Genomic DNA, 12,241 nt, shown 5'->3' with positions numbered 1-12,241 from the left:
GGTTTTTCCGCCACCTCAGATGACAAAAAGACCCAACTTGGTATTTTGAGCGGGTTTGCTTAGCGAGCACAGTTTCACAAGAACGTACTCGAGCTGCAATATCCCGGTCCATACCTTTCCAGATGAACTGATCCCTAATCTTCGCGATGGTCTTATGAATTCCCAAATGTCCGCCCACAGGAGAAGAATGAAAATACTGAAAGACCATCGGTACAAGAAAGCTTGGCAGCACTAACTTAGGTTTTCCTCCGCTGCTTGTCACGGCAGCATAGAGCACCTCGGTACAGAAAAATAAGGAGGGTGGGCACCTCCGTTTTTAAGCTCATTGATGATAGCAGTCAGCTCGGGATCCTTAAGTTGGTGTGGAACAATGTCCGAAAATGCCAGAGGAAAGTCTAGGAGCACGCCACAACATGGCGGCTCTGATAAATCCTGGTGGTCGTTGGTGTAAGTGATACATGCGTGACAGAGTGTCCGCTATGATATTTTTGGGTGCCTCGCACGTGCTGCACTGAGAACTTAAGGGCAGAAATTTGGACTACCCAGCGACCAATCTTCCCGAGCTGACGGGGGTGGGCAAGGAGCCAAGAAAGTGCCTGGTTGTCGGTTTCCAACAAAAATTCTTTATGTTTCTAGGTAACGCCTGAACTTGTTTAATTCCAAACACGACAGCCAAACATTCCAGCTCAATAAACAGAACAACTCTTCTTCTCTCACAAGGGGTTAACGTGCGTGAAGCATAAGCTATGGGCTGCCGGATACCATCTAACTTCTTGCGATAAAACAGCAGCAACGGCTAAGGAGGAAGCATCAGTTTGCAAGACGAACTATACGACTGAAATCAGGCATAGCCAAGACTGGAGGCTGCATCACTGCCTCTTTCAGCTGCTCAAAAGCAGTCTGTTGCGCTTTCACCCCACTCAAACTTGGCACCCTTTTTCCTAAGAGAGTTCAGAGGGGCCGCCACTTCAGCAACATTGGGGATGAAACGACGATAAAAATTTATCATTCCCACAAAACGGGCAATCCCCTTGGCATCCTTAGGAGGAGGAAACTCCCTGATTGCCTGGGTTCTCTCTGGATCAATACAAACACCTCGAGAAGAGACAAGATGACCCAGAAACGATATTTCAGGCTGAGCAAAACTCACCTTTTCAGGATTGACGGTAAAGGCCAGACTCTCGCAGCCTAGTTTAGAACTTCCTCCAGATGAGTCAAGTGCTCCCTCATAACTCTCACTGTACACAAGCAGGTCATCCAGATAGTTTGAACACGAACTTAAATTTGACATCATGAAAGATAGAATCCAGGAGTCTGGTGAGTGTTTGGCCCCCACAGCCAAGCCCATTGGCACTCGGGTGAACTGGTACAAATTCCAAGGCACACAAAAGGCAGTGAGAGGTCGAGACTCGTGTTTTTAGAGGAATCTGATGGTATGCCTGGTTAAGATCAAAAATGGAGAAATACTTGGCCTTACCAAACCAGTCGAAAGCAGAATGCAAATCGGGAGAGGCACGGAGTCAAATTTCTATCTGAGCATTGGAGCTTTCGATAATCCAGGACCAATCTGGACTTCCCATTAGGTTTCGGCACTAGAAAACGCTGGACTGGGAAAAATTTGAGCAAGACGCTCGATTACCCCCCACTCTTAAGTAAATCATCGATCATATTTCTCAGAATTTCCATCTTGGCGGAGCAAGCTTATATGGATGGGAACGTACAGGACGGGTGTCTGTAAGACGAATCTCGTATTCCAAGAGATTGGTCGTGCCCAGTTTGTCAGTGAGGACTTCAGGAAAACGGGAACAAATCTGCCTTATGTCCTCAGCCTCTTTCGGCGTAAGATGTCCTAGTTGGTCAGGAGGAGTCAAGCTCTTATCTTCCATCTCTAAGGCAGCAGTCCCACGAGACTCGACATCAGAAAAGGGAACGAGCACCCGCCTGGCGAAAGCAAAGAAAACATGACTGGAGGCCAAATCCAAAATCATGCCAGTTTTTCCGATAAAATCTGCTCCCAAGATGAAAGGAAAAGTCAGGTCCTTAGCCACCAAAAAGCTCCAATCCCAAGAGAAATAATTAATTTTGATGTGAATCTGGGCACTACAGATAATAGGTAAAGGTGTGCGTGAAGCAGTCCAGCAATAAGTGAACTAGGCTCAACCCTGCCGTATTAGCCCAGAGGATTTTAGATCTTCAAAAAACGACAAAGAAATCAGGCTGCGTGCTGACCCAGAATCAACCAGGGCCTTCTGCACCACATTCCCCCACAAGCACATCCAGTTGTGGGCAGGTTGAGCGGGCAGCCCTTACTCCCTGCGCAGCCAGAGCAGCAACCTCCCCTCTCGGCCAACGATGATAACTGTCCCCAAGTCTATTTCTTTCTGTTTTCTTTCTGTTCTGTATTAAACCAGCTACCCTTTTACCATCAAAATTTAGGTACATATTTGCCCTCAGAATTACCTTTACGGCACGAGTCGGGCTTACTCGTCCGCAAGCTTACTAGTTTTTTTTATTAAGTGGACAAAACGGTCTAATATGTCCCACTTGCTTGCAGCCATAACAGGTAGGAGGCTGCCTACGGGAAGGAGCAGCTGCTGGCTCAGACTGCACCGGAGCATGGACCGCCCCGGAGGCAAGTGAGGAAGATGCCTCGACATGGCCTCCCTTTGATCATCCGCATCCTGAACCCCTCTAGAGATGATGGAGAGCCGGTCCAAAATCCGCAAAAGATGCGGGACGGCTACAAAAAATCAAACGGGAGCGTTCTTCAGGTTTAATGCCCTCCAAAATAAGGCTCACCAACTCCGTTTCGCTCAAGCTCAAGCGCAACACCCGGGCTACATCCCGTATCTCCCCGACAAAATGGCTCAACGTCTCATCTGGTGCCTGAGGACGATAAACGCGTTCCACCCGCAAGCGCTCCCTAACCCGAGCAGGTACAAAGAACTCCAATATCTCGGCGTGGAACTGGGTCAAAGGTGGCACCTCTCTTAAGGCAGTCTAGGAGGCGATCAAAAAGGGGCCTTAAGGAAAACTGCGCTAAAATCTGCATAAGCATGGCATCTGTCATACCAGGAAATTCTCTCAGTTTAAAAACTTTCCCAGAAGAAAATGGATAAGTAAATTAGTGTCAAGTCCATCAACTCTGGGGAAGTGTTGTAACACACTCCCCAAAAGGATGAGGCAGTTTGCCAAAGCTAGAAAAGGAAGGCACAACTATAGATGAAACCTCAGCAGCCGGTTCAGGAGGGCCACTACCCATCGGAGACATAGTAAACTCTGGGAGGCTCGAAAGAAGGAGCTGGAGGATGGTTAGCAAAAGTAATGGTAGTGGGAACCTCCGTTGGAGTGACAGCGGTAAATAGTACCCCCCCTTCTCCTTCACCGAGCGCACCTCACTCAAACCATCTAGGGCTTGTTTTAATTTATTACTGGCCGAAAAAGCCCAACTTTAATTTCAGAGTCTAAACTAGGAGCCGACATAAAGTAAAACTATTCTGTCACGCCAATGTAAAAGCTGAGATGCCAATCTAGCCTTTGCTGACCCGGAACATGGGAAGTGACTCAAAATTAATATCGTCTTCCAATTCCTCCATTCGGGTTTTACAAAACTCAAATTCCTGTGTTAATTTGGAACTCTGCATTCCAGCTGCGGTCCAACGCTATACAAGCCCGTAATTGAGCTCTTAATGCCCTCACATCTCCCTCGGGCTTCTGTCCTCTCGCCAGGACCTCGAAAACCAACTCGGGCTTGCGTAGATGTTCAGGCACCAGAGAAAAAAGCCATACCAAACAATTAAGACAAATAAATAAACAATAAACAACAGAGCGTACGCAAAAATTACTTAGTAACCTAAGTGGACTCAACTCACAAAAGGCTTACAACTGACGAGGTCCAAGTGAAGAACTTAATACCTGCCACCTAATAGAAGGATACCCTGCAAATGTACACTAACCACAACCTACAAACACAGAAGCAATAAATATAACAAAACAACACATTGATAGGGGAGAAGTAGAGTACAGTTAGATAAAATTTAGCGGTTAAGCAATTTAGAGTCCCTTGCTCCCCTGCAAAGGGTAAGTCTGCAGGAAGCAAGACAATAAACCAATTCCACCCGGTATCCTGTGCTAGGGCGAGCTCCTAATGAAAAAAAAAAAGTGTACTCTAACCCTCCCCCTACCTAACACTAACCTACACCAACAAACAAAACCAGAACTGAGAGACAGCTGAGAGAGCAGCTAACCACGCTCTGCTACCATTGAAACCTGACATCGCCGCCCGCACACCCACAGCAAACATCAGGGAAGCGCGCGCCCATGGCGGCGAACGGGATGCCGGATCAAAAACTAGGTAAAAAAAAAGAACACCGTGGTCAGCATACTCAGGTTCATTACTTCGAAAACACAGGCCTATCCTGTCAATATAAATTATGTATAAATATATATACTAATAAATTAAAAAAAAAATAAAAGTGCCTGCAGTAGTATATCTCAAACAATCTCCGTCAGGTGCACCTGCATACAAAAATTAGAAATGCCATAATTTGAAACAAGAAATGCCAATTCCACCCGGTATCCTTCGGCTAAGGGCGGGCTCCTAATGAAATCCAAGAAATAACTAAATAATATCTAAAACTAACTTAAAACTAAATAACAAAATATAAACTATATAAATGGCAACAATAACAATATCACAGGGTATCACAGGTGTTGAATAGTAGGGTATGTCCATCATGGGTGGCCGTCCTTCACAGCAGCTAGCGCAAAGGCGAAGTTTCTCTGCGACCACGCATGATGGAGAGATGACAGGATAAAACAATTCATCCCTTGGACCTCATCAGTGAGGGGCCGTCAACTTAGCTGCACATGTTAGAAGGAGAAATGCTCAGCAAACTAACAAACACTTAATTTAACAAAATAAATTAAACTGGAGCTGCTCCTAACTAGTACAAGGCACGGCTCGGAGTCTTTGCCACTCTGCCGGAAAGGCCAAACGCCTTCAAAAGGACAGTCGCCTCTGCAGCCAATAAACCACACACACACTATATAAAACACACATGAGCCGGGGAGATATAGGTATAGAACCGGCTCAACTGGACCTTCTGTCCACAACACTAGTGTTGCTTTTGTTGTACTGGACTGTCTATCCTCAGCACCAGTGTTGCATTTGTTGTACTGGACTTTCTGTCCACAACACTAGTGTTGCATTTGTTGTACTGGACTTTCTGTCCACAACACTAGTGTTGTATTTGTTGTGCTGGACCTTCTGTCCACAACACTAGTGTTGCATTTGTTGTACTGGAGTTTCTGTCCTCAACACCAGAGTTACAAGTGCCTCATACATTGGCACTCAATGGGTTAAAATTTTATCAATAGTTAATTTATATTGTAAGTAATTTCTAAACGTATCGCTGACATTGATTGTTTTATAGCAAGTAATATAATTATTTTTTCACGATATGCTGACTGATTCAATATAATTAACGAGACTTAAACCGATATATTGGTTTATCGAAGTACACGACAGAACGTAATCATTGACCAATCCAACAAATGACTTCACCACAATGTCATGTGTAACTCTGACACATGATAAAATGTCCTATGATTGTACTCAGTTTGTTACGGTTTAAATTTAACGGTTTTGATTTATAAAAACTTTTATATTGGAGAGTTTATTACTTTTAATTCACTCAATAGCACAAAGAAGTACTATTGCTGAAGGAAGGATTTAAAATTCTTAGGTAGAAATTATGTTTTACGGCATCCAGCTGAGGTCATATGAATAGATTTAAACCGTGTCTAAAATTCTTGTTCGTAATTACTAAATATTTAGGTTCATCGGTATATCTGTGCCCTGGAATCATCAGAGAAAAAACTTGTGCAGTACAGTCCATTCAGTGCCGTATCCAGACGTTGAGTGCCGATGGCCAAGCGGTCTAGACGTTGGATTTTGGGCCTGAGTTAGAGATAGCGCAGGGACAAATCCTGTCTGTGACCCTTGCACTTTTTATCACTACCATCGACCTTGTACTGTATCGACTCTCCCCCTTATTCTGTTTGATAAGATCCTCGCACAGGACCGCCCATGAGGACGAGCAGAGTAAGCCTTAAAAGGGCATCTCCTTAAAAAAAAAGAAAACAAACAAAGAGAGAAAAAGACTTGTAATAATTGACTGAGCGTTAGCGAAGCCTATTACTCGAGGGTCTGAAACCGATATTTAGAAAACGATTTTATCTGTAGATTTCAAATTTGGCGTGAAGCTTTATTTCTATATAGACCATAATTATTTCGATGAAGTTGCATGTCTATCCATGGACTGCGTCATTTAAGTCTTTCATTCAGTAGACAATCAGGTTTTCTCTTCTGTGTGCCTGGTACATTACATTGGCAAATACACGTATCAAAATAAAGATTTGTAGTAGTAAGTAAATATTATCGAATGAAATGTTGATAAATTTATAGTCACAATCGGCGCCCGAGATTCAAATTTCAATGCGTGCAACGAAGTACCGTATATCAAATTGCATTCATTATCTGAAGGAACTTGCGTTGGCGATTGAATACTGAGCCACAAACGAGGAAATGGAGCTTGTGTACCTTTGGATCTTATCCTTTAACAATTATAACATGACCATATTATTAGATGCTATTCAATAAAATTTATTATTTAACTTAAAATTTGCTTTGAAATATATAATTCCAAATACCAAAACTTATTTTCTGTTCTAAATAAATTTTGAGATGTTCTGATAATGGGATAATGGGCTATGGCTATTATAATATACATGGTATGTATATAAATAAATAATATATATAATATATAATATATATATATATATATATATATATATATATTTATATGATTTTAAACACACACAATGATTAATTCCAATAGCATACAGATTACTCTACTCATGTTCGTTTCAATTTTGGTTTTATAAAGTTTGAAATGTTGCCTTATCATCTGAGATTTTCCCGCAATTTTGAATATTCTGAACAGGCCTATAGGTAGAGGAGTAGTAATGTAACAAAGGAAAATGAACTTTATTGATACAGTCACGCATTGCAATAATGTTTGCTTCCTGAAATGTTGATTCCTATCCGCAAATTACTAATAAGTACAATTTAATCTAAAAATTAAATAATCTAAAACTCCTTCTGGGATCCTAACTACACCGAGCAGTTTTGAAACTAATAACAGTTATTATAGTAAGAGTTTTCTGAATTTAATACATTTATCTCTGAGTTAAAGTTTAAAGTTTGTAAATTTTTAGTAGCTCCGCTATCTCAATAATATTAGCTGAAATACAATATATAATACTTAGTTGAGGTTGACCTATAAAGCAAGCGAGAATAACGTTACTCGATGCTGGCGACATCTATGAACGTCATACAGGAACTACACACAGCGCGAATGTATTTATTTACTAGCAGTTACCCGCGGCTCCGCACGCAATTTTCTTATGAAAAACTGGACAATATATCTATGTATTCTTTTTCTATGACATATTAAACAGTCTAGAGATAATCGATAGTCACTCGAAGCTATTCCAATCTCCTGATCCAATTTAGATATAGGTAAGTTTAAAGAACAGAGGTTTGGGATCCTTCCATGATAACTTATTGATGTTCTTCGATGGCTTCAGTAACAATAAGAGTTAGCCTTTTTATCCCAATGACGAAAGTGTATCGTACAACTAAAAAGTTGCTGCGGTCAATATGGGTCTGTTCTGGTCGTTTAAATTCACCCCCGGTGTTTTGGCATAATAAGTCGCCCGCCATTATCTTTTTATTTTCACTAACAATGTAAACAGATGTTTAAGAAAGTTTGTCGAATTATAGCTGTTAACAGATGTTTAGTGCCAGTTTAATTTGAATTATGAAACGTTATTTCGTTTCGTTCTTATCATAACATTCGAATGTAAATAAACTAATTTTTCAATTTGAATTCGACTTTATTTGGTGAAATGAATGTGTTATGGGTGGTAAAAAGCACTCTGAATGTTAATTCAGACCAAAAGCTATACCTGTTCCAAATTTCAGCACAATCCGTATAGCAGTTTCAGCGTGATTCGAGAACAAACCTCCAAACATCCAAATATCCAAACATTCAAACTTTCGCATTTATAATATTAGTGGGATTTATTAATTCTTAACATGTCATTTTACAGAATCATGGCTCCACCAAGTCAACATGACTTAATCTGTAAGGTCCGTAATATGTTATAGAATCATGGCTCCACCAAGTCAACATGGGTCCATAACCTGTGAGGTCCATAATGAAACGTAAAAAAGCGAGATACAAAATTACATTACAGTTTTATAAATTGTTTGCTTTGCTTAGTTTAGTTTATAATTTTAAAAACAAATTTAACGTTACTTGTTGTGTGGCTGTGGTGCTTCTTTCTATAAATCCAGATTTTTAAAAATTGGCATTTTATATAACATGATGAGGATATTACATAATTTACTATCCAGAGTATAAATAGATAGTAAATTAAATAACTGGATAACAACTAATAAAATATTGCCCATAAAAAAACAGCATTCCATAAATAGTTAAATATAAAAAAAGAATCTCCGATCATTTAACAACAATAATTATAAATAACAATTAAACAACAACAAAAATAATAAATATGTAACATTATATACATACAGCCTAGCTTTTAACAAAATCTGGTTGACCGCTGAAATAACTAAGCTTTATCCAATCATTCACTTTATTTGCCTGTGGATTTGTATGCACATAGTGTATGTGTTTAGTTAGTTTAGATGTAAGCTGTCAGCTCATTGCGTGTTGTGGGAAGCCATCTCTGCACTGCCTCTCCAAAAACCCTATAGATTCAACATTGCTTTATGGACGAGTTATCTAAGTCTGTCTCTATCTACTAACCTGAGGAGGTGACCTCCACGGCTTCGGTCTTGGAGGACTTGCGGATCTGGGTGTCTGCACGGGAGGACATCGACACTGGACTTCGACGGTCAGGCAGAGACTCCTTGCGCTGGGGGGATGTGGTTCTGAGAATTGGAGAACTCCTGGAAATTATAGGAACTAGTTAAATCGGCCCTAGCCAAAATACTTGTAGGAAGATCAGTACCACCTTTTGCAACAGGGTTGTTTTACTGTTTCAAATCATCCACAACCAATAAGGAAGTTTAAACAAAGACACCTCTTTTGTATGTTAATAACTAAATGGAAATCCACCAAACTCATATCAACCTCATTCCTATCCTGTGGCGCTTCACCAAAGATAGAATCAAAGCTTTTGAACTACTTTCGTGCAAAATAACTGTGGAATATACGAAATATATACGTTCCTTCTAATAACAACTGTTCAATTATCTTAACATGCTCTAGATCACTAGATGCATCTCTAAAACAATATCGAGAAAAAAGTAGTCAGAGGACGAGGTCATAAAACCAATTTTGGTTATTTTTGACCAAACTTTCATGAATGTTTTTACAGTGCGTTTCAAAAATACTAAAGGTGCAAAAATATTCAAAAGTTTTAAAATCAAATATACATTTTTCAATTGGGGCCGTTGTTTGAAGATCTCCCAAACTTATGTTTTCGAATCGGCATTCTCCCACACCATGTCCATAATGAGTAACTTGATATGAGCATTTTTCTAATATTTTTGACATTATGCACATAACAACAGTTCCAGTCTCTTAACAAGCTCTAGGTCATTTGATGCATCTCTAAAACACTATTGGGAGAAGTAATCAGAGGATAGGACCATAAAACCAACTTTGGTTATTTTTCAATATTCAACAGTTTTAAATAAAATATAAAATTTTCAATTGGGATCGTTGGTTGAAAATCTCCCAAATTTAAGTTATGTTTTCGAATCGATAACCTCACATCCCACGTCCATAATGCGTAAGTTGATATTAACATTTTTCTAAGATGGTCAGATTCCGTTATATGCCCCCAACGCTTAAACCTTTTTCAATGAACTTAGAACGTTATAAAACGATGTAGTTGAGTAACAGAACTAACATTCCATCAATCAACAAGCATTTCCAGGTATTGCGGTCGGTATTGTTGTCGCTGTTATCTTATCTTTCTCGGGAATCCCGATTACGGCAGGCCGCGCGGCATCACATGATTATTTAAGTTTTTTGCACGGTACATAATTGCCTTTCCATTACAATTCAATTTATATTTCTGATCAGCCCCTCTAGAATTTAATATTATTTATTGATAGGTACTATCTCGAGGGATGTTTTTCTTTCGTTGACATCAGCGCGGGCTCCGGCAGCCGGAGGCACTCGCATTTTGGGTGGCGGAGTGTGATCAAGAATAAAAACAAGTTTTTTGTGTTTTATTTTTAATAAAGAGTTTAGTTTTTGTTTGGTAATGTTTGTTTTTGTTCAATTTTTGTGTTTGGAGAAATGTAGGGGTATGGTCGATATAATACGTAAGTATCCTTTTTTCTTAGCTAGTAATCAATTGTAATTCATTATAATCATCCGTAAATGAAAAATTAGCGTTGGGCGCATAATGTTAGTTCTGTTACTCAACTACATCGTTTTATAACGTTCTAAGTTCATTGAAAAAAGTTTAAGCGTTGGGGGCATATAACGGAATCTGACCTGCAGGTTTACAACGTTGGAGGGAAGAATTTTGATTGAGAAAATGCGATAAATACTCGTACCTGTCAGGGCTGTGGTAGCCGTTGGTCAGAGGCTTGTCTACAGGAGAGCGTTCCCTCACTGCTCTGGTTGTGGTATGCTCCACCGTGGTTGTGGTTGGCTTGGCGGAGGTCGTGGTTGTGGTCGTCCGCCGAGTGGTACTCCGCTGCTCCGTTACCCGCTCCTGGAAGCTTTTACTCGGGCTGGAGGCCCTCTTCGTCTCCGGTCTCTTATCTGGGGTTCTCGTGGCAGGCTCCTGCGTTATCTGGAAGATAACGAAAATCTTATCTTATCTCAATTCTACGTAGTTACGTAGCAATTTAGTTCTGTTATAAACCGTTTAAAACTAGCAGTTTTTGGAAGGAAGCGATCTAGTGATGTATAGAATGAATGTAGATGCACGGTGTAATTTTGTAACCGTCTAAGATCGAATTTCCTTAGAAGCCCCAAAACCAGGAACTTGAAGGGATGTGCAGTTTTACGTAAGTGCCACACTACGGTTTGGTTGTCAACAACATGAGCTTTTAATTCAAAGCTAAATGAGTGACTCTTTTTTTGGACCAAAAGCAATTATTTTCATATTTTAATTTGATTCTTAATTTTTATTTGCAATAGTGTTACAATATGTGCATGGAATAGAAATATTGATATTGGTGTTATTGTTTATATTTTCAAACCACGCATTACTACTCACAATTCATGTAGTAAAATACTGAATACAATATGAATAGTAAAATATACTTTACAAAACTACATACTACAGACGTAAGGCACTATTAATACTTAAATTATTTGTTTAATAAACGTAGTTGAAAGTTATTTAATAATAAAGGAAATTTAAATGACTGTTTAAATACCCATTGACTTAATTTTAGTGATTATTAAATTTAACGTGTCACCGGAAAAAATTGTTTTCAAACAAGAATCTTAAAAAGCAAATATATTTGGAAAACAATTTTAACAGAGGGTAGCTACATACGAGTTTGGAAATTGTATATTGCCAAAATCAGACTCGCTAATAAGGCAGGACCAAAAATTACCAGAATTATTTAAACCAAACAATACTCAAGGATCTTACTTCTTAGCCTTACACGGCCGGTGTCATTTTAACAACAAAGCCGTCGAAACATTGCTTACTCGATTATCTTCCCTGAGTTAGGTTTACTATCTGTTGAGTGAACATGGATCACCTCATCGAGGTCGAAACATTTCAAGAAGGTAATTGTGTAGGCATTGATTTGACACATAAACGTAGCCAGGAAGAAATTGGTGAAAGAGGGGGGGGGGGTAAAGAGGACTGATATTTTCCAGTAGTGGTCAGAAAGTTAGGTAAGTGCAGTCAAAGACTCATTTCCTATTTGGTTCTTAAAATGTTTTAACTCGTGCAAATGTTGAGAAAGATCTTTCAAAAGTACATTTCAGTAATACTGGTTAGCTAAAAAAGTTGAAAATTTCGTGGGGGGGGGGGGAACCGGACGCCTTGGTCCCCCTCGCTGACTACGTCCTTGTGATATGGTATAAATCGGAAGACTTTTTATGTTAATGATAACAGGGGGAGGGGGGATGAAAAATGTGAAGAAATAGACAACAAA

At 39.8% G+C, this 12,241-nt stretch overlaps 1 protein-coding gene across 4 annotated transcripts in view; it reads right to left on the bottom strand.

The window, feature by feature from the left end:
- LOC124367913 (serine/arginine repetitive matrix protein 2-like) overlaps positions 1-12,241 on the bottom strand; it is a 163,910-nt gene that overhangs the window by 146,229 nt on the left and 5,440 nt on the right. For all 4 annotated transcript variants that reach the window (XM_046825112.1, XM_046825113.1, XM_046825114.1 and 1 more), the window contains exons 3-4: positions 10,673-10,914; positions 8,904-9,046 (exon numbers count right to left, since the gene is read on the bottom strand). In XM_046825112.1, the coding sequence (XP_046681068.1) occupies positions 8,904-9,046; positions 10,673-10,914 (385 nt within the window). The remainder of the gene's footprint in view (positions 1-8,903; positions 9,047-10,672; positions 10,915-12,241) is intronic.

This window comes from Homalodisca vitripennis, chromosome 8 (assembly GCF_021130785.1).
Source record: "Homalodisca vitripennis isolate AUS2020 chromosome 8, UT_GWSS_2.1, whole genome shotgun sequence".
NCBI lineage: Eukaryota > Metazoa > Arthropoda > Insecta > Hemiptera > Cicadellidae > Homalodisca > Homalodisca vitripennis.
This window is presented reverse-complemented; position numbering and strand designations above follow the sequence as displayed.